The following is a 22285-nucleotide window of genomic DNA, read 5'->3' as shown; positions in this document are numbered from 1 at the left end:
ATTGAGGAGCGGCGATGTCTGAACAAGCGGCCGTGATTGGCCGCTCGTGTGATCGAAGGATAGCTACTTGGTTGATCGTGCCATCAGTCATATGATTGTCTCAAATGTTAAGCCATGCATGTGTGAGTATAAACTCTTTTGTACTATGAAACTGCAAATGGCTCATTAAATCAGTCATAGTTTCTTTGATGGCACCTTGCTACTCCGATAAACGTAGTAATTCCAAAGCTAATATGTGCACCAAGTCTCGACTTCTGGAAGGGATGCATTTATCAGATAAAAGGCCGATGCAAGCTTGCCAGGTAATGTGGTGAATCATGATACACGGCCTTGGCGTTGGCGATGCTTCATTCAAAATTCTACCCTATCAACTTTCAATGGTAGGATACAGGCCTATCGTGGTGGTGACGAGTGACAGAGAATTAGGGTCCGATTCCGAAGAGGGAGCCTAAGAAACGACCACCACATCCAAGGAAGGCAACAGGCGTGCAGTTACCCAATCCCGACATGGGGAGGTCGTGACAATAAATAACAATACTCGGCTTTTTCAAGTCTGGTAATTGGAATGAATACAATCTAAATCCCTGAACAAGGATCCATCGGAGGGAAAGTCCGCTGCCACAACCACAGTAATTCCACCTCCAATAGCGTATATTTAAGTTGTTGAAGTTAAAAAGCCCGTAGTTGGATCCCATCGGTGCTATCGGTCACATCATGGAGGAGTTGCCAGTGGCTCCTTCACTGTACCCGTCGGCTTGCACCATCCTCTCAACTCATCCATGCACACCGATGGACCCCTCGATGCTATCGGCCACGTCACGACCCCGTCTCATCAACGAATGCATGCACACCATCGGCACTAGTGGCCACGTCACGAAGGGGTCGTCGTTGGCTCCTTCACCGCACCCGTCCCGTCAACGCGTCCATGCACACTGTCAGCCCTGTTGGCACTACCGGCCACATCATGGAGGAGTCGCCGGTGGCTCCTTCATCGTACCTGTTGGCCCGTGCTGTCCCGTCAACTTGTCCATGCACATTGTCGGCCCCGTCGACGCTACCCTCCATGTCACGGCCTAGTCCTCGCAACGCATCCATGCACTCCGTCAGCCCCATCGGCACTACCGGCCACGTCACGGAGGAGTCGTCGATGGCTATGACTTCACCGCACCCGTCGGCCTGCGCCATCCCGTCAACTCGTCCATGCACACCATCGGCCCCGTCAACACTATCAGCCAGGTCACGGCCCCGTCCCGTCAATGCGTCCATGCACACCGTCGGTCCCATCGGCGCTACCGACCACGTCACGGAGGAGTCACTGGTGGCTCCTTCACCGCACCGTCGGCCTGTGCAGTCTCCTCAACTCGTCCATGCACAACATTGGCCCCGTCGATGTTTCTCGGCCACGTCACAGCCCCGTTGCTCGCGGGTGGCTCCTTTATCGCACTCGTCAGCACACACCGTCCCACCAATGCGTCCCGAGGACACTGTCGGTGGTATGGGCTCCTTCATTGCATTCGTCGGCCCGCGCCGTCGCGTCAATGCGTCCATGCACACCATCGGCCTCGTCGGCACTACAGGCCACGCCGTGGTGGAGTCGCTTGTGGTTCCGTCGAGCACGGCCTGTCAACGGCCCTTGCCCCCACACCGGGCCATCCCGTTGTGGCATCGAATGTCATCAGAGAACGTGTCATTCGTGCCATCGGCCCTTGCATCCTCTCATGGAAAACTTTCCCTTGGCCTTCCCCTAACAAGGGTGTTTCCCTTGTTTGCCGGCCCGTGGGGTTGGCCCGGGCCCTGTGGTTTCTCGGGACCACGGAGTTTATGGGCACCGTGGGGTTTTTTGGGACCGCGGGGTTCATGCCTGGCTGTGCGGTTCAAGCACCTTGGACCGTGGGGTTCACGGGTGGGATTTCTATCCGGGTTGCCACGGTGCTTGGGGGGTTTGCCGGCCTGCACGGAATTGTGTGCAACTATAAGGGTGTTAGACTCCGCTCGAGCGGGGGTCTCCATGGTGGCGGTGGGATGTGACCACCCGATCTTGACAAACCACGGCTCGGTGACACGGGGTGCACAATGGACCTTGTATGGGGACAATGGATGATGGGGAATAGTCCTGACCTAAACGTTTCTCCTCAACTTACCGTTTGGCTACTACAGATGCGTGAGTGGGTACGAGAGCACCCGGTAATGGGAGTGCCCCCTCCACTTCACAATATGGAGGTATCGGGGGAGTCTCCCTCGCACGGGGACTCCATGATTCAGTTTCAGGGCCGTCGGCTTTTCATCGATGGATCTCATTGGTGAACATCGGCTCGACGCTACACATGGACATGTTTTCCGTTATGAATATTTAGGTACTCCACTTGGAGGCCTCGTCTTCCTCTTCAAATTTTCTATTTGTTTAGTGACAGTGCCGAAAACATGTCACAGGTCGAACTAGCTCTATTTACATTATTACAAAGTGGCAGGACTTCGAATTGCATGTCCAAAATTTATCACGCATTCTGGCTGCGATTCAGCATATTTGAAAACCTACATAGTATCGCATTAAGGCGGTTGACTTGCGCTTTCAGAGCCATTAGTTCTTTTCCCAACGAGAAAATCTGCTCTTCCAACTTTGTTACTTGTATGTCTGCAACGTTGATTGCATATTCCTCGATGGTGTCCCTCGAATTACGTATCGCTTCAATAAGCTCTGACCGCAATGCACGGGTGTTTCTAGTTTGGTCTCCAACTAATTCTTTCAAAATTGCAGCAAGAGCATCCTCTATCCTATCAATACGTGCATCTTCTACCATAGAAAAAGAGTCATCAGGTTGTGTCTCGCTCAGCTGAACCATCCGGTTTTCGTCTTCTTCATCCATCTGAACACTGCAACAAAAAGAAATGGTGATCAGTTTATATTTTTTGGTTAGAGTAAAAACTAACAATCTTATTGCTAGCAAACAGACCAGAATATGCAACTGTCCTTATGTCGACACAGTGTACCAGTGGAATGAAATCATCTCCTATTTCTGGATCTCTTATGGCAGGTTCAACATCAAAATCATTGACAACAGTTCTCGGTGGACTTCAAAAGACGCAACCATGGTCAAAAACTCGACAACAAATACAATCCTACTTAAACTATCATAAGCATACCTTTGTGTCTCTTGCCAACGTGAGTTGAACCACTCTGCACGAGATTGTGTGTTCGCATAGACATCATCATTGACAAAAATATTCAAAATGTCTTCATACGTTGCTGTGGATGGGTATATCATACACCTCCACAATGCTTTGATTTTCGGAAGATGCATTCCACGGCCCTGATAAGGAGTTATCCAGCATGATGATGGGTAGTAGTTCCCACTCTTCACCATTATATGTAGTGTAGACAGAAAGTCGTTGCCTGCTGGATGTCGAAGCTTAAATTTCCAATACATTAGGGCTCTATGAAAGATGTTTGTCGGTGTTAGGCAAACCCTATTCTTCAATTCATCAGCACCATATAAGCTATACAGTTCTACACCGGCATTCACATCATTACTAGTTATATTGTGGACAACCTTTTGAAAGTGTGGTTCATCTTGGTCTTTTAAACAATACCCTACCATGCCCTCAAACGTATGCATCTTGTGTTGCTTTAGGCCATGACACAAAACCATTGCGCCTGCAGGTGCCGACTTAGCCCAACTAAGTACACTTTTATCTTCATATTGACTGCAATCAACGAGGTCGCCCAAATACGGATAACCATCTGTAGATGAAGGTGCAATAGCGTTCCTCCTCTCTCCAATGCACATAGTCCCGCTAATGTTTCTATTTCAAGAAACAAGCGCATGCACCCCAATAGCCCTACGTCTACATCACCACCACCAACAGATATGGTGACACTCACTTCCATTACTCTCGCCTCCGGTTTCTTCAGTTTCGACGAGCCAACATTACAGCCTTCAGTGTTCGTCACAGGTTGCTTCCCTTTCCCCCGTGCCTCAGACCTTAGCTTGGCCATTCTCAAGCCATGTACTGTGAGGGCACCAACAAACACAAAAGAACCAGGCTGTCAGACATGCAGTCACTTCACCACCCCCGCCATCAAATGCACAAGCTAAACAAATACTGCACGCTGTATGGAGTACCTAAACACAGAGCCCGATAGCTTAAACAAATACTGCATGTTGTATGGAGTACCTAAACACATAGCCCGATAGCCTCAGAGCTTCCTTCATCATGTGCAACAACCAAAAGACACAGGCTAACAACTGACCTGTCCCATCAAATGCAGCAGCTAAAGAAACAATGCATGGCATATGCAGTAGCTAAACACACAGCCCAACTCGGTTGATGACGCGCAGCAGCTAAAGACACAGGCAAAGAACCGATAGATGCTGTCGAGACCAGCAGAAGAAGAGAACAAAACTCACGACATTACCTGTATGTCTCACGAGCAGCCGGAGAGAAGTGCAGCGAGCAGCAGGTCTGACGCACAATCCAAGTAGGTGTTGAAACGGGCTCCGAAAAAATACACGCCTGCCTCGGTGGAGCCTAGCTGCAACGAGTCTTGCATGATGAAAGCCTAGATGACACGCAGTCCTGCATTCTCGATTAATCCAGATAGCATCTCAACAGATTCCATGTATTACAGTTGCTTGCCAAAATTGGGAGCGCCTACTCAAACGTCTTTGTTTCAATACACTGTATTGAACTTACTGGGTCCTTTGCAAAGAAACATATTATTTACCCAAATTCGATTCCACACGAATCTGTCAAATTAGAAGCAAAAAGGGTAGGAGCACATTCTTGCATCGCCTTGTTCCTTGCTCGTCTTGGATATAGATTCTCCCTTCCCTGCACGGAAGAGAACCATCGCCTCCTCTCTCTCTCGATCACGCACAACCTTGCTCCCTTTCTCCCATCACATGTGTCTCACCTGTCCTTCTCTTTTCTCTCTCTCTCTCTCTCTCTCTCTCTCTCTCTCTCTCTCTCTCTCTCTCTCTCTCTCTCTCTCTCTCTCTCTCTCTCTCTCTCTCTCTCTCTCAAGCTCGCCAGGGAGGGTTGCACAACACTTGTTGAAGGGATATTTCTCGTTTTGCCTGCCAGCCTCCTCCTCCTCCTCCTCCTCTCTCTCTCTCTCTCTCTCTCTCTCTCTCTCTCTCTCTCTCTCTCTCTCTCTCTCTCTCTCTCTCTCTCTCTCTCTCTCTCTCTCTCTCTCTCTATCGCCACAATTGCTACAGGAGAACTGTGATCGATCATGATGCAACAAGACCACCGCAAATAGCCCCCCACCGAGAATGATGTTTATCGCGCCGCAGCTCTCTACATCTGTCCCATTCTCTCTCCTCCACATGCCCATCACCGTTTCTTCACCCCACAACTATCCAGTAGTCTTTTGAGTTGCATATCTCTCTGCGCCCCCCCCCGGCCTTCCCCGTTGCCAGTTGGCCTCTCTCTCTCTCTCTCTCTCTCTCTCTCTCTCTCTCTCTCTCTTTCGTCCACGTGCGATGCACTAGCTTTTTATCAACTTGATAGCCCCAATGGACATAAAAACCGGGGTCCATTGCATTCCTTGAGCAAGTGGGACAGGTATTTGCTAGCCAGTATGTTGTCTCGATTTTTCAAGAATCTCGAATTAACGAGCATCTCTGAAGATGCTGCTTACGTTTGACGAGAAAAAGGGCTGGATTGCGCATGGAGAAAGAGAGAGAGATGGCGCTGCCGTGCGTGAAGAGAAGTACGAAGAGAGAGAGAGGGAGAGAGAGTCGCAGATTTTTTGTTGGCAGGTGGAGAAGAAAACGGAGGATTCACCGCTTTATTTGCTGCGTGCTTGCAGTTGTCCATGGCAAGGGTGAGAGCTGGCGTTTGATGCATGCGGATACTGGAAGGCGATACCTTGCATCGCGATAATCTGGGAATCAAGGAGGGAGAGAGACACAGAGTGTGCGTGAAGGTTTGTTTGTTAGCAATGGTTGGGGGAGGTGGACGTCGAGCAGCAGACCCTGTACGGGGCAGGAAAAGTAGTTCGGAACAGAAAAGCCATGCTTGGCGCATGCTTCAGTAGAAATGAGGGCTGATGCATGCAATGCTGACGACACTGTCAAGGCAGCGGGGAGGTTGAGGTTGGTGGGGAGCTTGCTTGCGGAGCAGGACAGGGCCAGCGTGTGGAGCGGCTCCAATGCTTAAACTTAAGAAGTCTAAGGAATCTTCGGTACAAATTAATTAACGAGAGGGCAGTAGACCCACTGTAAAGAATGAGGATGCAAGAGAGCTACACAAGACAAGCACAAAGCACACAGAGATGGAAAGCTTCTTCTTCTTCTTCACAGAAAAGAGAGTACAAAATGACTAAGTGCTAAACCTGAAAAGTAGCACATATGTACATGCGGTCACTAAGTGTGAACTCGCTAGAAGCGTACTAGGCTGGCACTATAAGTGTAGTCCAGTTGTAGAATCACTGGCAGAGATCCTCCGTGTCGGTCACCTAACGCGCCAGTGAGTAAATGCCGTAAGCGGCCAATACCCGTAGTGGATGCCAGCTCAAGGTGTAGAGCTCGACATCTCAACACTCCCCCTCGAGCTCTGCATGTCGCAGAGTCCAAGCATAGTCTTGAAACGTCGAAGCTTCTCAGCTCCGAGGGCCTTGGTAAAGATATCCGCTATCTGCTCCACTGTGCTGACGTAGACCAAGTCGATGTCGCCCGCTAACACTCGCTCTCGAACGTAGTGGTAATGGACCTCTATGTGTTTGGTCCTGGCATGGAACACTGGGTTCCTAGCCAACTGCATGCTGCTGAGGTTGTCACAATGGATGAAAATCTGCTGGTCCACCTGCACTCCCAAGTCCTCAAGTAATGTGCGTAGCCAAGCTACCTCGCACGCCGCAACTGCTGCACCTCTGTACTCGGCCTCTGTGCTCGATAAAGCAACCGTAGGCTGCTTTTTGCTGCTCCAAGTAATAGCAGCACTCCCAAAAGAGAACATGAAGCCACTCGTAGATCTCCTATCAACAATGCTACCTGCCCAATCTGCATCTGTATACCCATACAATGCTAATGGTGCATCTGCTGCATAGAACAATGCGTAGTCAAGAGTCCCTTGCACATACCTAAGTGTGCGTCGTACTCCATCCAAATGTGGCTTCCTCGGAAGCTGCATGAACTGACTCTCCAAGCCTACTGTGTAGCTCAAGTCTGGCCTCGTGATAGTCAAGTAGATTAGACTACCCACAATTTTCCTGTACATGTTGACATCCTCAACAACATCACCCTTCTCTGCACTCAGCTTTGCATTCACATCCAAGGGAATAGAAATTGTCTTACAATTAGCCATACCATACTTTGACAACATGTCCAAAGCATACTGTCTCTGTGATAGCCATACACCCTCTGGAGTCCTGATCACCTCAATGCCAAGAAAGTAGCGCAACTCGCCCAAATCTTTCATTTCAAACTCCTGTTTGAGAAGACCCTTCACATGGTCAATCTCCATAGCATTGTCACCAACAATAATAAGGTCATCTACATATATGGTAATGACCACAATCCCCACATCACTCTCACGTACATAGAGTGAATGATCAGCATGAGCTCTCCTAAAACCAATACTGACAAGATACTTGGCAATCCTATCATACCATGCTCTAGAGCCCTGCTTCAAACCATACAAAGCTTTGAGAAGTCTGCATACATAATCTGGGTAACCTAGATCGACATAACCAGGTGGCTGATCCATATACACTTCCTCTTGCAACTCACCATTCAAGAAGGCATTCTTTACATCCATTTGATGCATAATCCATCCTCTAGATGCAACCACTGCTATGACAGCTCTCACAGTCGTCATCTTTGCCACTGGAGCAAAGGTCTCCTCATAGTCTATGCCATACGTCTGTGCATAACCCTTTGCGACCAGCCTTGCCTTGTGATGCTCAATGTTACCATCAGCCTTATGCTTGGTTTTATACACCCATTTACAGCCAATAGCTTTCTTGCCACTTGGCAATGGCACCAACTCCCATGTGTCGTTTGCTTTCAATGCAGCCTCCCAATGCACATTTCCAACTACATCCTCAAAACATGTGGCCTCCACATCCTGTATCACCTTAGCCATGTAGGCTTGGTGATGCGCTAGATACCCATTATAAGTCAATTTCTGAATTGGATTTCTGACTCTATTAGATCTGCGCGGTCCTGGGTCACTCCTTTGTCCTCTAGCATCTTCTTGTACTTTCCTTACACCAGGTGTCCTGACAGCCGGAATTCCAAATTCCTCATCAAGACTTTGTTCAGAACCATCTGAATCCATGTCTACATGTGAAAAACCTGATGATGCATCAGCCATAAAGGGAGGTTCATCAACCTTTTCCTTTCCTTTTCGTGATACATTCCCTGTACCTGTTGGTGGAGTAACCTACGTACGTAGTCTACCATTCCATGGTTTCTCAACAGAGCCATGAGAAGAGGAATCTTGTGGTCCACTCAAAACCTGTGACTGTGGCCTCACATTTTGTACAACCACATCATCTTTTACATTAGCCCCAATAGTGCCATGTGCATTATAGTACCAGCTGCTCATCTCATCAAAGACTACATCTCTGCTCACTCGTAATTCTCGTGTAGTAGGATTGTAGCACTTGTACCCCTTTTGTTCAAGGGAATATCCCACAAGAATACATTTCTCTGCTTTAGGATCCAATTTCCTACGCAACTCATCTGGTACATGTAGGTAAGCTATGCAGCCAAACACTTTCAAGTGTGCCAAATCAGGCTTTGTACCTGTAAACTTTTCCTCAGGTGTTACATCATGCACCGCAACTGTAGGTGTCCTGTTCATAATGTACACAGCTGTATTTACGGCTTCAGCCCAGAAATGATGAGGCATGTTCTTCTCATTCATCAATGCCCGTGCAACCTCTGCAATGTGCCTGTTTTTCCTTTCTGCGACCCCATTCTGTTGTGGAGTATATCTGCATGTAAATTGCCTGCGTATACCATGCATTCACAGAAAATCTGAAAAATCATTGGAGAAGTACTCTCCCCCTCCATCTGACCTCAATGTCTTGATTTGCATATCTGTCTCCTTCTCAATCATGACTTTGAAGTCTTGAAAGTGACCAAACACTTCACTTTTGTTACGCATGAAGTAGACCCATACTTTCCTTGTATGGTCATCAATGAAAGAGACATAATACCTGCAACCATGTATACTTGCAGTATTGGTTGGACCCCAACATCTGTGTGCACCACCTCAAGTGGCTTTTTACATACATTGCGCTCATGTGGAAATGAGCCCTTTGACTGTTTTCCAAACTGGCATGCTGCACAAGCTTTATGCATACCATCCACCTTGAATTTGGGCAAACCTTTTACAATGTGTTTTGATTGCATGCTGCGCAATCTCTGCTCATTGACATGGCCAATGCGTTTGTGCCAAATGTCAACATCAGCCACAACCCCTGTGCCCTGTGCAAATAATGCAGCTTTTACCTCAGGCATGTCTACATTCAGCGTAAACATTCTGCCCACACATTTGCCCTCTGTGATCAGCTTACAAGCATTCTGGAAATCTTCTACATAACAACCATTTGGATTGAAGCGAACCTGCAAACCCTGCTCAACCATTTGTACAACAGAAACAAGATTCTTTGTAATGTTTGGGACATGAAGTACATCTGCTAAGTACTTTGATTTCCCACTCTTCGTATTTAGAGGTATGTCCCCTACATGAACAATGGGGTGAGCTGTGTCATCTCCTGTCTGCACATAGCCTGACACATCTGGTTTGCGCATATCTCTAAACCACTCTCCACGAGACGTCATGTGATTAGAGGCACCTGAATCCACATACCAAACATCATCTTGGGTGAAATTCTCTGCAGTCATTGTATTCATTACATGCTGCATAACAAAAACATGTTGTATTCATTGTATTCAAAAACATGCGCTTGTTTTTGCTGTCATCTGCATCTTCTGCTAGTAGATGCATAGTTGCCCTGTTCTCTCTTTCCACTTGCTTTTCCCTTTGGACAGTCACGTGACATGTGACCTCTTTCACCACAAGTCCAACATTCTCTGCTATCTGGAGTATGTTGCTGCCTGCTTGATCCTGCACCACGACCTCTTTGACTCCACCTGCCTTGAGACTGGTTTCCCCTGCCACCTGTATTGTTTTGATTTGATTGACCTTCCAGAAATTGGCCCCTACAACCCCTTGGGCCTCGACCACGACCTCTACCTCTACCTCTGTTGGAGTTAGAATAGAAGGCCTGTTCAGAATTATTTGTGCCATGAGAAGAAGATGTGTCAAGGTTCTTCTCCTCAAGAATAAGCATAGAAATCAAATCTTGGAACACGGGGATGTCGTCTCTTGTATTCATGGAAGACCTAAAATATACATACTCATCTCCTAAACCATCCAAGCATGCACGGACAATGTCATCGTCTTCCACTGAGACTTTAATAGATCCAAGAGCCTCAATGATACTCTTGATCTTCAAGGCATAATCATTGATTGAGAGGTTGTTCCTCTTAACCTGATTTAGCTCCGACTTTAGTTGAAGCTTCCTGGCCTTGGTGTTCACCTCGAACACTCTGCCTAAGTTTCTCCATGCAATGGCGGGGGTTTCAGCATCCTGTAGATAGTCCATCATGCCATCTGTGATGCTCATAGAAAGCCAATACATCACTTTGCTCTGGCCTTGTTGCCAGTCCCTCAAAGCTTTCCTTTGTTCTGCTGTAGCATTTGCCTCGGGAATCTCTGGTTCCTTTTCACTGTCTCCTTCTACATAGTCCCAATAACCTTTTCCTTTTAGGAAATTTGTTATTCTGAACTTCCATGCAGGGTAGTTATTTTTCTCAAGCTTCTCAGTAACAATCTGACTGAAACCGTCAGACATCTTGAAGCACTAAGACAAAATAGCTGCAAAAACCTGCAAATCTACTGAACCTGCTATCGTGGTACCTGTAACGCTTTCTATACTCAGCGAGTGTCCACAATCAAGCGTACATACAACCACTGTACTTGTACAGTAAATCTCTGTATACTGCACTTTGGAGACCTGTTCGGAAACTTGTGCGAAAAACTTGTTCAGAAACTTGGTCGTGGATTGCGAACGAAGGGATTGTGATGCTCTTGCTCTCTTAGCCTCTCTTGCCTGCACCAGGCTCTGATACCATGTAAAGAATGAGGATGCAAGAGAGCTACACAAGACAAGCACAAAGCACACAGAGATGGAAAGCTTCTTCTTCTTCTTCACAGAAAAGAGAGTACAAAATGACTAAGTGCTAAACCTGAAAAGTAGCACATATGTACATGCGGTCACTAAGTGTGAACTCGCTAGAAGCGTACTAGGTTGGCACTATAAGTGTAGTCCAGTTGTAGAATCACTGGCAGAGATCCTCCGTGTCGGTCACCTAACGCGCCAGTGAGTAAATGCCGTAAGCGGCCAAGACCCGTAGTGGATGCCAGCTTAAGGTGTAGAGCTCGACATCTCAACACCCACTAGGTCCCCGAAACAACTTTTTCACAAGGGCATTAATTAATTAGTTTTGGGGGGAAGGGGGGGGGGGGCTTATTTGTTTTTTTTAGTGCTTAAGGGAGGCCTAAGGGCACGCAAGGCGTATAGCCTAGTGGTTTAGCTTGAGTTTCATAGTATCTACGTGACGAGTTCAAATGTTACTTATTAAGGTTGGTTTTAGATGATGACGTGCATGGACATGCTAATTGGAGATCCTAAGGGATCTTGTGGAGATTCTATCTAATGAAAAACAAAAAGAGTAGAGCTAGTATGTCCCTCTAACGACTTTTTTACAAACCATTAATTAATTAGTTTGGGGGCCGGCGGGGCGGGGCGGGGTGGGGGATGGAAGAGAAAGGAAAAGGGAAGGGTGGGGGAAAAAAAGCAAAAGGAGAAAGGGGGGGTAGGCCGGCGGGGCGGGGCGGGGCCAGGGGGGGGAAGAGAAAGGAAAAGGGAAGGGTGGGGGAAAAAAAGCAAAAGGAGAAAGGGGGGGTAGGCCGGCGGGGCGGGGTGGGGCGGGGCCAGGGGGGGAAGAGAAAGGAAAAGGGAAGGGTGGGGGAAAAAAAGCAAAAGGGGAAAGGGGGGGTAGGCTAGGCTAGGCTAGGTTTTGGGGGGGGGGAGGGGGGGGGGAGAAAAGGAAAAGGGAAGGGTGGGGGAAAAAAAGCAAAAGGAGAAAGCGGGGGTAGGGGTAGGCTAGGCTGGGGGGGGGGGGGGGGGGGGGGGGGGGGGGGGGGGGGGCGGTGGTGGGTTGGGGGGTTTTAAGTGCTTATGGGAGCCCTAAGGGCAGCCAAGGCGAATAGCCTAGTGGTTCAGCTTGTCTTTTTAGTGTCTACGTGCTTTTTTAAGTGCTTATGGGAGCCCTAAGGGCAGCCAAGGCGAATAGCCTAGTGGTTAAGCTTGTCTTTTTAGTGTCTACGTGCTTAGGTCAAATCTTAGGGATTAGGGGTGCTCTTGAAGCTAACTCGAGATGCTGAAGCATCTTGAGAAGATACTATGTATTGAAAAGTGAAAGTTGGAGCCAGGTACAAGTATGTGCATGCAATCCATCTTCTTGTTAAAGTGCTGGAAAACATCCTTTTTTGAAGTGTATATCTCAAAAACTATAGAGAATTAACGTGAGCTTGTAATCTTTTTGTCATCTTTTCACGGTTTCAAATGCTATGTCTCCCCTCTTTTGTTAAATGAGTCCTTTTGGATGACTAAGGGTCATGCATGTGCATAGGATTTGACAAGTGATAAAATCACAAGGCCTACCTATGATACACTGTACTGAAACAAAAACGATTGATTGGTCATGTAAACTTATGAAAAAAAGGTGATAGATTTTTTAAACACTTACTAACCATTGATAAGATCTGAGCGATAAAATAAAAATAAACTTTGCTAGATAGTGATGGGGTAAATTAGAAGAAATTTTACTAAATAGTAAAGGGGTCATACTGGGTCCAGATTGCCAAACTCATTAATTTGTCTACAAGATTCGAATCGAATCTTGCAATACCAAAGGAAAAGAAGAAATAGTTTTCCAGTTTCCCCCTTTCCCTCCTCCTGCACGTAGAGCTTCGTCTCGCATCTCTCTCTCTCTATCTCTCTCTCTCTCTCTCTCTTTGTGGCCCTTGCTCTCAGACCCACCATGGGTTGGCTTGTCTCGCTCTCAAAGCACACAGTCTACTGCTAACAAGATGTGGAACATGGCATGGGCTCTCCTCTCCTCTCTCTCTCTCTCTCTCTCTCTCTCTCTCTCTCTCTATACAGCATTCCCTGCTTGCCCTCCTTCTCTTCTCACTCTCTCTCTACCATTCCCTCCCCAAGGATCCTGGTGGGGACCTGCGGTTCTTCTCTCCATCGCAATGCCCGGGTCTTGTCTTCATCGGATGCAGGGTCAAGAGAGAAAGACAGCGCTGAGGTCAGGCAAGAAAGACACCATTGCGGGTCAGCACCATGCGTAGTCTCTTCGTCAGGCACAAGAAAAAACTGCACAGTAAATATATCTCCCTCTTTCACTGTCCTCCACCCGCCATTTGCTCTTCCCTTCTGCATTCGTCGTAGGGCAATCCTACCCTTCACCACACAATCACGATAGCTTAGATGCAGCACACCGACAAGATGCTGAGAATGCAGACAATAAATGAAATGCCCGTCCGCACGCGCAATAGAGAGACACAAGGGGAGAACAAAGAGACGCGGATTGCGCAAAGAGAGAGAGAGAGAGAGAGAGAGAGAGAGAGAGAGAGAGAGAGAGAGAGAGAGAGAGAGAGAGCATTGTCTGAACCGCGCCTCGCTTGCATGCTCCTTCTGCATAGCTAAGCAAGCTGTCGAGGGAAGAGCGCAATGTCCGATTTCATAGAGAGAAGAGTAGGCTTGCTTCAACTCCTGCGACCTTAGCTCTCCGTCTCTCTCTAAACCTCGTTCTCATCGATCATTGCGCGTCCTTCGCTGGTTCTGACGCATGGAGAGTCTCTCTCTCTCTCTCTCTCTCTCTCTCTCTCTCTCTCTCTCTCTCTCTCAAAAGGAGAATCTAGTGAAATTTTACTTAATTTGACTAGTAAAGCGGCGCCGCCTCCGGCGGCGGCATGGCCCCTCTTTCCCTCACTTGGCCCCACCCCACCCCACCCCCCTCCCCATCTTCCAAGATCTCGGCCCACATCAAAGCATGTGAGAGAGGAAACATGCAAGGTGGTTGGCAAAGCAGTAGTACAATGGCAGATGTCGTAGATATGCAGTGGTATAAGGGGCAGAGGTATGGTGTCTGATCACGATAGAAAGCTACATCCTCCTCTCATCCAAGCCGAATGTCACAGTCCTAGCCCTTGCAACAATATTTCACCTATGAGGTGCACTGGATATTGATGGTTGGATGTTGGTCAAAGGTGTTGGCTCAATGTTTCCATAGCCGCCAATGTCCTACTACGTTGTCTCCATTTGTAGCAGGTTTGAAGGCCAGACACAAAGGCACACGCTGGAAGGATTCTCTCTCTCTCTCTCTCTGAGCTCAATGTTGCCATAGCCGCCAATGACCTGTTGCGTTGTCTCCATTTATACCAGGTTTGCTGCCTTCATTCCTTGGCTGCCTTGTCTTTCGTGTATACCCACCATTGGCTACTCTGTAGAGCAGCCTCGCCCTTGCGCTTCCCCCTCTAACATTGCCACGTAGCTTGGGTGCCTCGCTATGACAACCCGCATCACTGCACACCCTCTGTGTGGTGTGGGGAGCACCCCTCAATGCCACCCCGTTTTGCACAATACCCCTCATGCATGTGCAAAGCCGAGACCCACAATCTGCCACTTTTCCATGTAGCTTGGTTGCCACGCTCTAACAACTCGTAGCATTGCACACCATTTTTCATGCAAGCCTTTGCGTACTATCGCAAGCACCCATCATCCTCACCCCATTCCACACAACTCTATCGTTTGCTTGCAACAACACTACTACCATGCCATAACTCTCCTTCACATGCTCAAAAAACGCATGCTCCATGTGTCATCAAGAGCACCTACTCTCTCTAAACCTTGGTTGTGAACCTCACCCTGTTGCTACTGATGATGAGATATGGCGCTTGGGAGACCCTGCCACCTCTCTCCCACGGCCAAGCCTTTCAGTTGAAGGAGACGCATTGAGCATTACGATGCACAATATATCGAGCCGTCGCCCATTTGTTGGACGATCTAGCTTGTAGCAGTCCTGGTGGTAGCCCAAGTCCCTGCAAAATCAGCTACACACCCTTCTCCCCCCTGCACAACAGCTCTCCAGTTGTCTTTCTATCGATCGCCATGCGTCCGCCTTTCTAATACCACCTCCTAGTAGTTGGTCGAGTTTGTCTCGACCTCGCCTATCCCACGAAACCTATGCTTGCCAACTGATGTGGACAAAGAGAAGGAGCCCATCTAGTCGTGTGACCACTCTAGGTAGACGGATAGTGTTGTCCGATTCGGACCACCACTCAATGAGTGCTTAGCTTCCACTACAGACACGCCTGTTGCACACCTTGCGGGCAAACGCCCACCAACATGTTGTCCAAGCTCTTTGTGAAGATGTTGACATGAGTATATTCAGAGCACAACGCATGATTCGACGACCCCTTGCAAGCTAGCCGTGCATTGGTGGCCGTCACAAAGAGAGTACATAAAAGCAACATTGTGTGAATGTAAAATCTTGAGAGAGACATAAGTTTGGCTTTTCACGCTCAATGAACATGACCATATTAATTCACAAAATGTCCCAACCTACCTAGAAACATGGCGCACAGTATTTTGCTACCTCTTCTCTCTTTCCACCCACAAATTCAAGTTGTGTGTGTGTGTGTGTGCATCTTCTCTCTCTCTCTCTCTCTCTCTCTCTCTCTCTCACACACACACACACACACACACACACACACACACACACACACACACACACACACACACACCTAAGTTACCTACCATGGTGGTAATAAAACTTTCCAATTTGTAAGTTGTAACACTTCCTTGAAATTCTCTTTGTGACGGCCCTTATGCTTGGACCATAGTTATGTTGAAAAAGAAGCCGCCCCTGCATCATCACCTGCATGCAACACACTATTTTGTTGCTCCGCTTCTCACACTACTTTATTTCTTGCTCCTCTTCTCTTGTTCCTCACGTTGTTTTATTTCTTGCACCTTGTTAAATCAAAGCCAACTTATTTGAGCTTCCCACTTACACACAGAGATGAAAAGGGTTCTCTGAGTATAATCCAAGATGCAGACTCAAGTGATTTGCCCGACAGAGGGGCTGCCTCTGAGGGACTTTGTGGCTTTAGGGAGAGAGATAAGGGGAAGAGTAGAGAAACAGAAGAGACACAGGGGAAGAAGAAAAGAAGTTGGGCCTGTAGTAGAGAGCTTCACCCAAGACAGTTGCTTCGTCATCTGAGATTGGCTATTCTTAACACTTTTCCCGATTCTCCTGCTCTACTTCCAGTAACAGTTCCGCGCACACTCATAGTTGAAGAGGTGCTCCTAGCCCTCTCTCCATGTAAGCCTTCCCTGTGTAAGCCCAACAATGCCCATGTGTGGGAATGGGACTCGGGAGCCTCACTAAGCACCAAGCATGGCAAAGGTAGAGTATGAGGGGGAGAGAAAAGTTGGCTATATGCCTCTAGATGCAACCAACCCTGGATCCGTTGAGGCCAGTAAGGCTGATGTGCACACCTAGGCGACCCGGTTCCATTTTTTGAGATGGGCAATCAGTGCTCAGAGCACACAGGTAGGGCCGCAGCCTGCTCGTATATTCCCTGCAATATCCACCGTTCCAGCACGGATAAATAAATTGAAGTCATGAAGGTGGGGTCGCGAGCGGTCAAGGACTCGAGGCCTCTCGAGGGGATTGTGTCTCTTTCGCGCAGTCTCTCTCTCTCTCTCTCTCTCTCTCTCACCTGTACCGCCAACGACTACAGAGCACACCGCTTGAGAGAAAGCCGGATGGAGGATTGAGTGCCACGTGTTTTGGGGGGGATCCGGAATTCCCTCCCCTTTTATAGATAGTATAGATTCAAAAAAACATCAGGGCGACATCTGTACTCCCTTTTGCTTTACTTTGCCCACCCTTGCCTTTTCCAAAGCAGTATCTCCAAGGATTCTGCCTTTTGCAACCCAAGAAGAAACGTTTTGGCCACCTACTTGTCCATGTGCATTACCAAAACCAAAAAGTTTAAGATAAGAGTGAGGGAGTAATGCTTTTGTTGATGCAACATAAGAACAATCATGTTTGTCACTGCACATTACGAGTCATCACTGGTGAAAGCAACGAGGGTTTGTAGCAGGATTAAAAATAAGAGGTCCATGTGTGTGTGCATAGATTTGAGAGAATATACAATAATCTATAGGAGGCCTTTGACACAGGAAACATTAGTATAAGAATCACATTAATGTAGAAAAGTTGCCCTTTTTTTCCCTTTAGGAGTAAGCATCGAGAGGCCTTGCTTGCTCAAGAACAATTGAGAGGCAATTTCAAGCATCCAATTTGTGCTCCTCCAAAGACAAAGTGGCAAGCATAAAAAGACATAAGACAAACACATAACCAACAACGGCATGTATGTGAGAGAGAGAGAGAGAGAGAGAGAGAGAGAGAGAGAGAGAAAAGTTCCATGAAGCATTTGTGCCACACCTCGAGAAGCTCAATACAAATGCTTGACTTGTTGGAAGCATACAACAATTGGCTAGGGGCACTGACATCTACATAAAGCCAAGGCAAGAGTATATACTAGTGCTAGCGTTGCCCTTGTACGATGATACCGATGCTGCAATAACAATGATGATACCAATGCTGCAATAACAAACTCTTGTACGATGATACCGATGCTGCAATAACAAACTCTTGCATGATATGCTTCATCTCCTAGCCATTGCCATTTATTTTCAAATCATCATTTCTCCCAGCATGTTCATCACTATCCATGTAACATTTCTCACTTGCCCTTTTGCAAGACGCATGCTGTTGAAGAAATGAAGGAGCCCAGACAAAGCACTGAGTGACATTCCACATATCAAATGAGGTTTGGCAGATTGAGGTGCGATAGTTAGATGGCAAGAGGGTGAAAAGAGAGAACATGAGATGCATATTCTAGTTCTAATTCAATCAAACTTGGGATACTAGAGATGAAAAGGAAGGACTGAGAATCAATGTGTATGAAGCTATAAGAGAGAACTTGCAAGTTAGACAGAAGAGAGGAGACAAGGATGGTGACCTAAGCAATTGTAATATACAACTCTAAGTTGACGCTCTACAAGAGATCAAGGAGATAGGTTCCAACATAATTAGAATTACATAGATTTGTATTCATAACCAGCTGGACTACTGTACATTCGTGACCTTCACCACCAGCAGTAATAAATACAAGCCATACTGGTGATGACAAAAAGGTTGCACAGACTCTCGAAATTAATTTAATGGGGCAATGTCATTAAACAAATAGACAGTATAAAACTTAGTTGGGATGTAGCGCAATCATGTTGTTCATCCCAGCATCACTAGTGAAAAAGAGAGGAGCTCCACAATCATGTGGGTGGCAAGAGGACTAAATACCACTCTCTCCTAAAGTTTTTGTTGCAGAACTTCACTTGATGAATGGCTTGACCTGCTCTCTCTCTCTCTCTATCTCTCTCTCTACCTACCACTAAATCATTGAACTCATCCAGCCCCACATACTTGCAAGGCTTGACACAGTTGCAGTTTGTTTCAAAACTTTTGTGACAAAGTTCATATGACGGCCGTGGTTGAATCATCTTCTGCAGTAGCCACCACAATTTTCTAGACAAGTAACTTACAACTTTACAAGCAAGAAAATAAACCTACACCCTGTAGTTTAAGTTGCAAGCAAAGCCTCTGCTCGTGAAGCGCAAGTCTTGGCTGCTGACAGAGCTAAAGAAAGCATATATCTCTCATGATAAAAATGGAGATGCAAATAGTTTTAGTGGGCTCAAGGACTAGAGACAATGCCTCTCAAGCATTGCAAGGAGCAGCACTCTTGTTTGCGCACCTTACGGGTCACAAACATGAAAGCTTAGAGAAATTACAGGGAGAAGCCATGAGGAAAATTAACTTTTGAAAGGCATTATAATAAATAGTGACAATCATATTCTGGAAGAAACTCAACTATTTTCGGCACCATCCCTTGACATCCGTCCACATTCAAGGTCCCGTTCAACGTAAGTTTTGTCTACTAATAACCTTCCTCAGTGTAGTGTGCAAGCACACTTTTTGATAAATTCTCAGGAACAAATCCCAGCTTCAGATGTATGACCATCATTGCAAGGACTCTGTTTCCAATATAGACACATAAGTGACGTCAATATTACAAAAGGTACTTTAGAAATTCCATGCGGACTGTAATTGACGACATCCATAGGCAGTAGACAATTACATGATCAAACATTAATGAAGCAACCTTGCAGAGAAAAAGATGCACACATAACTCTGAATCTTCATGAAAACAACAAGGACGGACCTGCGCGGTTACAATGAAGATTTAATTTATCTCGATAAAAAGCTTAAGGTAAACAGTTAAATGTCCAGAAATAAAAAAGCAACTTCAATGTAGAATGTGCGACTGAGTCTGCACCTTGATGTCTACACTCAAGAGGAAGGGTATAGCAAGGGTGGGAATAAAATGATACACCCAGCCCAAGGAAGACTTGATGGTAGTACCTGCATGCGTAACATGGAGATGGGGTGAATCTTGGCAGGTGGCTCGAGCTGCAAATGCAAATAGGAGAGGCACAACCCCCAGAACTTGTTAGCAAATGAAGACACAAAACCCAATCACTGACATTCATCACAGATCACAAAAATATAATGGTCATGCTATACCTCAAGCCACAACATACTAATCTGAATGCCAGCGCACTCAAGCCTGCAACAAAAGGCTTCGTAGAGAACAATAAAGAAAATTGACGCTCTCCTCATCTCCTGGGTCATAGCATAACATGTGGTAGCATCAATGCAAACACCAGTAAAGAAACCTATCAAAACAAAGGTGCACATGAAAAAACAAAGTCAAGCCAACCTCAAACACACCTCATAAGCCAACATTGAATTAGCCTCACAAAGCAAAGTTGCAGCAAAATTAGGTGCCTGCTTTCGCCCGGCCACTCGTGTACCAAAGCTTGATCTCAATATCATCCCGTCACTTTTTTGCTAGGGTTTACCAACGACCAAGATGTCAAAAAGGATAACATGACAAGGATGTGCTGCAAACATAACCTTCCCACACCGAATGAAGCCCGAGAAAGGGTGGCTCCCTACACAGGAGCCGCCTCCTAAATCTCAAAGCTCCTAATGATAAGCACCTTGTAACCGGGGATTTTATTTTTACGAGCTTTCGATTCCGAGCTTTTACAATTGGAACTTTTTTTTTGAGCTTTTGAACCTTGATTTTACACTAATCATATCTTTAAGTATCATTGTGTCGTGGAAAAACTCAAAACCTCATAGTACAATCCTTCAACTACCAAACACTTTTAAGAAATATGGAAGCATGTCTATGCTTATGCAAAATGAAACTTTATAAAAAGCACCATTTGTATGTATTTTTGAGCATGTACGTAAAACATGATTCTTAAAAATTTTACCAAAGTCTCATCTTCATTAAAAAAAACCGTACACCCTTTCTTGGGCTCCCACATGGAATTTCCTTCACATAAACTCTTATATCCATCCCTTTAACGATATTGTCATCTCACAAAAATCAACACATTCTCAATGGTGTCAACATAATCTAACTACATAGGAAAGCTCCAATCAAAGTCATCTCCACATTATGTGGCCATCATGCACCACACAAACACAAGCGAAACATCCAAATGAAATGTATAGAGCATACCAACATGCCATGTCAATGTCAAATGGCTGCCATGAACATAAAAACATATATCAAAACATCAAGATGTGTACTGTTAGAGAGACTCAACCAATTGTGCATCCGCAATCAACATTGCACAGGTCCACATGAAATGTCGGACAAACATATTTCATAGAGCACATCATTTAGCTCTAGACACATGCAATGCCTCATATCTTCCACAGAAGCTCAACCCAAACCACCACACTCTGCAAACAAATCCAAAACATAGTCATGAGGCTCAGTAAACGTTGTTATCAACAACACGACCATATAAAAAGTAAATTAGAAACCTAATGCAAACACATATATACTATAACATTCACTAGTATCATACTTTGGACTAGTCTTACCGAAAGAACAAATAAGACCGCTCTGTCCCACCTCTAAGAATAACACCATCAATCTCAATGAGGAAGACTACATCATCTATCATGTAGCTACAATTTGTTGGAAAAAATCTCTTGGCAATTTTCTCCCCTGCCTGTCTATCATAGTGTGGCACATGATGGCCAACACAATACCAAAGTGTTAGCAGCAAGCTAACGTGGACACCATTTTTTGGAGTTCTCCTTGTAAAAAAAATTATTATTTTGATAAATCGGGAATATTGTAATCCTGTTTTTTTGATAAACCTTGTAATTAATGAGCCGGGGCTAGAAGCTTCCAGATTGTATTACCCATTCAATTTCCAGCTTTGGTAGAACTCCAAATTATTACTTTTGACCACCCAAAAACCTTGGCTAAGGTATAAAAGCCAATTTTTGTAAGTTTTTTAGAAGTTTTGGATAAGAAATACACATCGTGAGCTGACGGCGCTCACTTCTCTCCTTCTCGCGCTTCCTACTCCCTCTCCGGTTGTCACATTGTGAATGCGTTTGTTGCATTGCAACCGCAGGTAAGAGCTCTATGCATTGACGTAAGCCATTCACATTATTTTTTAGCTTTTGGCATCGTCAACCCACGGCCTAATTTCATCATAACTAGGAATTTACACTTTTAAAATGAAAACTAAGCATAGGCGGGGTATTGAGGCATCATTGCCAAGCATTTAGGTGCATTCTGGGTCAAAAACGACTAGGTCAAAAATCCACTGCTGTTAATAATCGCGATTTTGGAACTTGACCTAAAGTGGGGTTTGAGGCCATAGGCATGTGTGCTTAGGTCTTATAAACTTGTCCTAGAAGTTTCATTACATTTGGATGTCATTTGATGCTGTAACGGATGTGATTTGCTTTCCAATGAGCGATTGGCTTTTGGTGATTTCAGTCACTTGAGTGTAGCCTGAGTTAGATGCGAGTTGTTAGTTGTTTTCCGAGAGATTGACCACCTCTTGTAGCCTCTATGCCCTAGTCGAGCCAGCTTCTTCCCATGGTTTGACAAATTAATCGTGGTTCTCGCTAATACTGCAATAAGATAGGATGGTGAGGTTAGACATGCA

At 46.1% G+C, this 22285-nt stretch overlaps 2 protein-coding genes across 2 annotated transcripts in view; one reads left to right on the top strand and one right to left on the bottom strand.

The window, feature by feature from the left end:
* Window positions 1–15001: 15001 nt before the first annotated feature.
* Window positions 15002–15538, top strand: LOC147421433 (uncharacterized; the record flags this gene model as incomplete). The annotated part of the gene is made up of 2 exons (XM_086502399.1): window positions 15002–15105; window positions 15451–15538. Coding segments are annotated over 2 exons (192 nt in total), but the record flags the coding sequence as incomplete, so codon positions are not given.
* A 3678-nt stretch (window positions 15539–19216) lies between these two features.
* The window catches only part of LOC147421432 (uncharacterized), a 55768-nt gene continuing 52699 nt past the window's right edge, over window positions 19217–22285 (bottom strand). Inside the window, exons 5-9 of the mRNA XM_086503660.1 lie at window positions 20022–21053; window positions 19815–19913; window positions 19653–19700; window positions 19369–19452; window positions 19217–19264 (exon numbers count right to left, since the gene is read on the bottom strand). Of these exons, the coding sequence (XP_086359786.1) occupies window positions 19217–19264; window positions 19369–19452; window positions 19653–19700; window positions 19815–19913; window positions 20022–20126 (384 nt within the window). The 5' untranslated portion in view covers window positions 20127–21053. The remainder of the gene's footprint in view (window positions 19265–19368; window positions 19453–19652; window positions 19701–19814; window positions 19914–20021; window positions 21054–22285) is intronic.

Source organism: Adiantum capillus-veneris, chromosome 27 (assembly GCF_014529385.1).
Source record: "Adiantum capillus-veneris isolate H3 chromosome 27, ASM1452938v2, whole genome shotgun sequence".
NCBI classification, from domain to species: Eukaryota; Viridiplantae; Streptophyta; class Polypodiopsida; order Polypodiales; family Pteridaceae; genus Adiantum; species Adiantum capillus-veneris.
The sequence above is the reverse complement of the archived record's forward strand: the minus strand, read 5'-3'. Positions and strand labels throughout refer to the sequence as shown.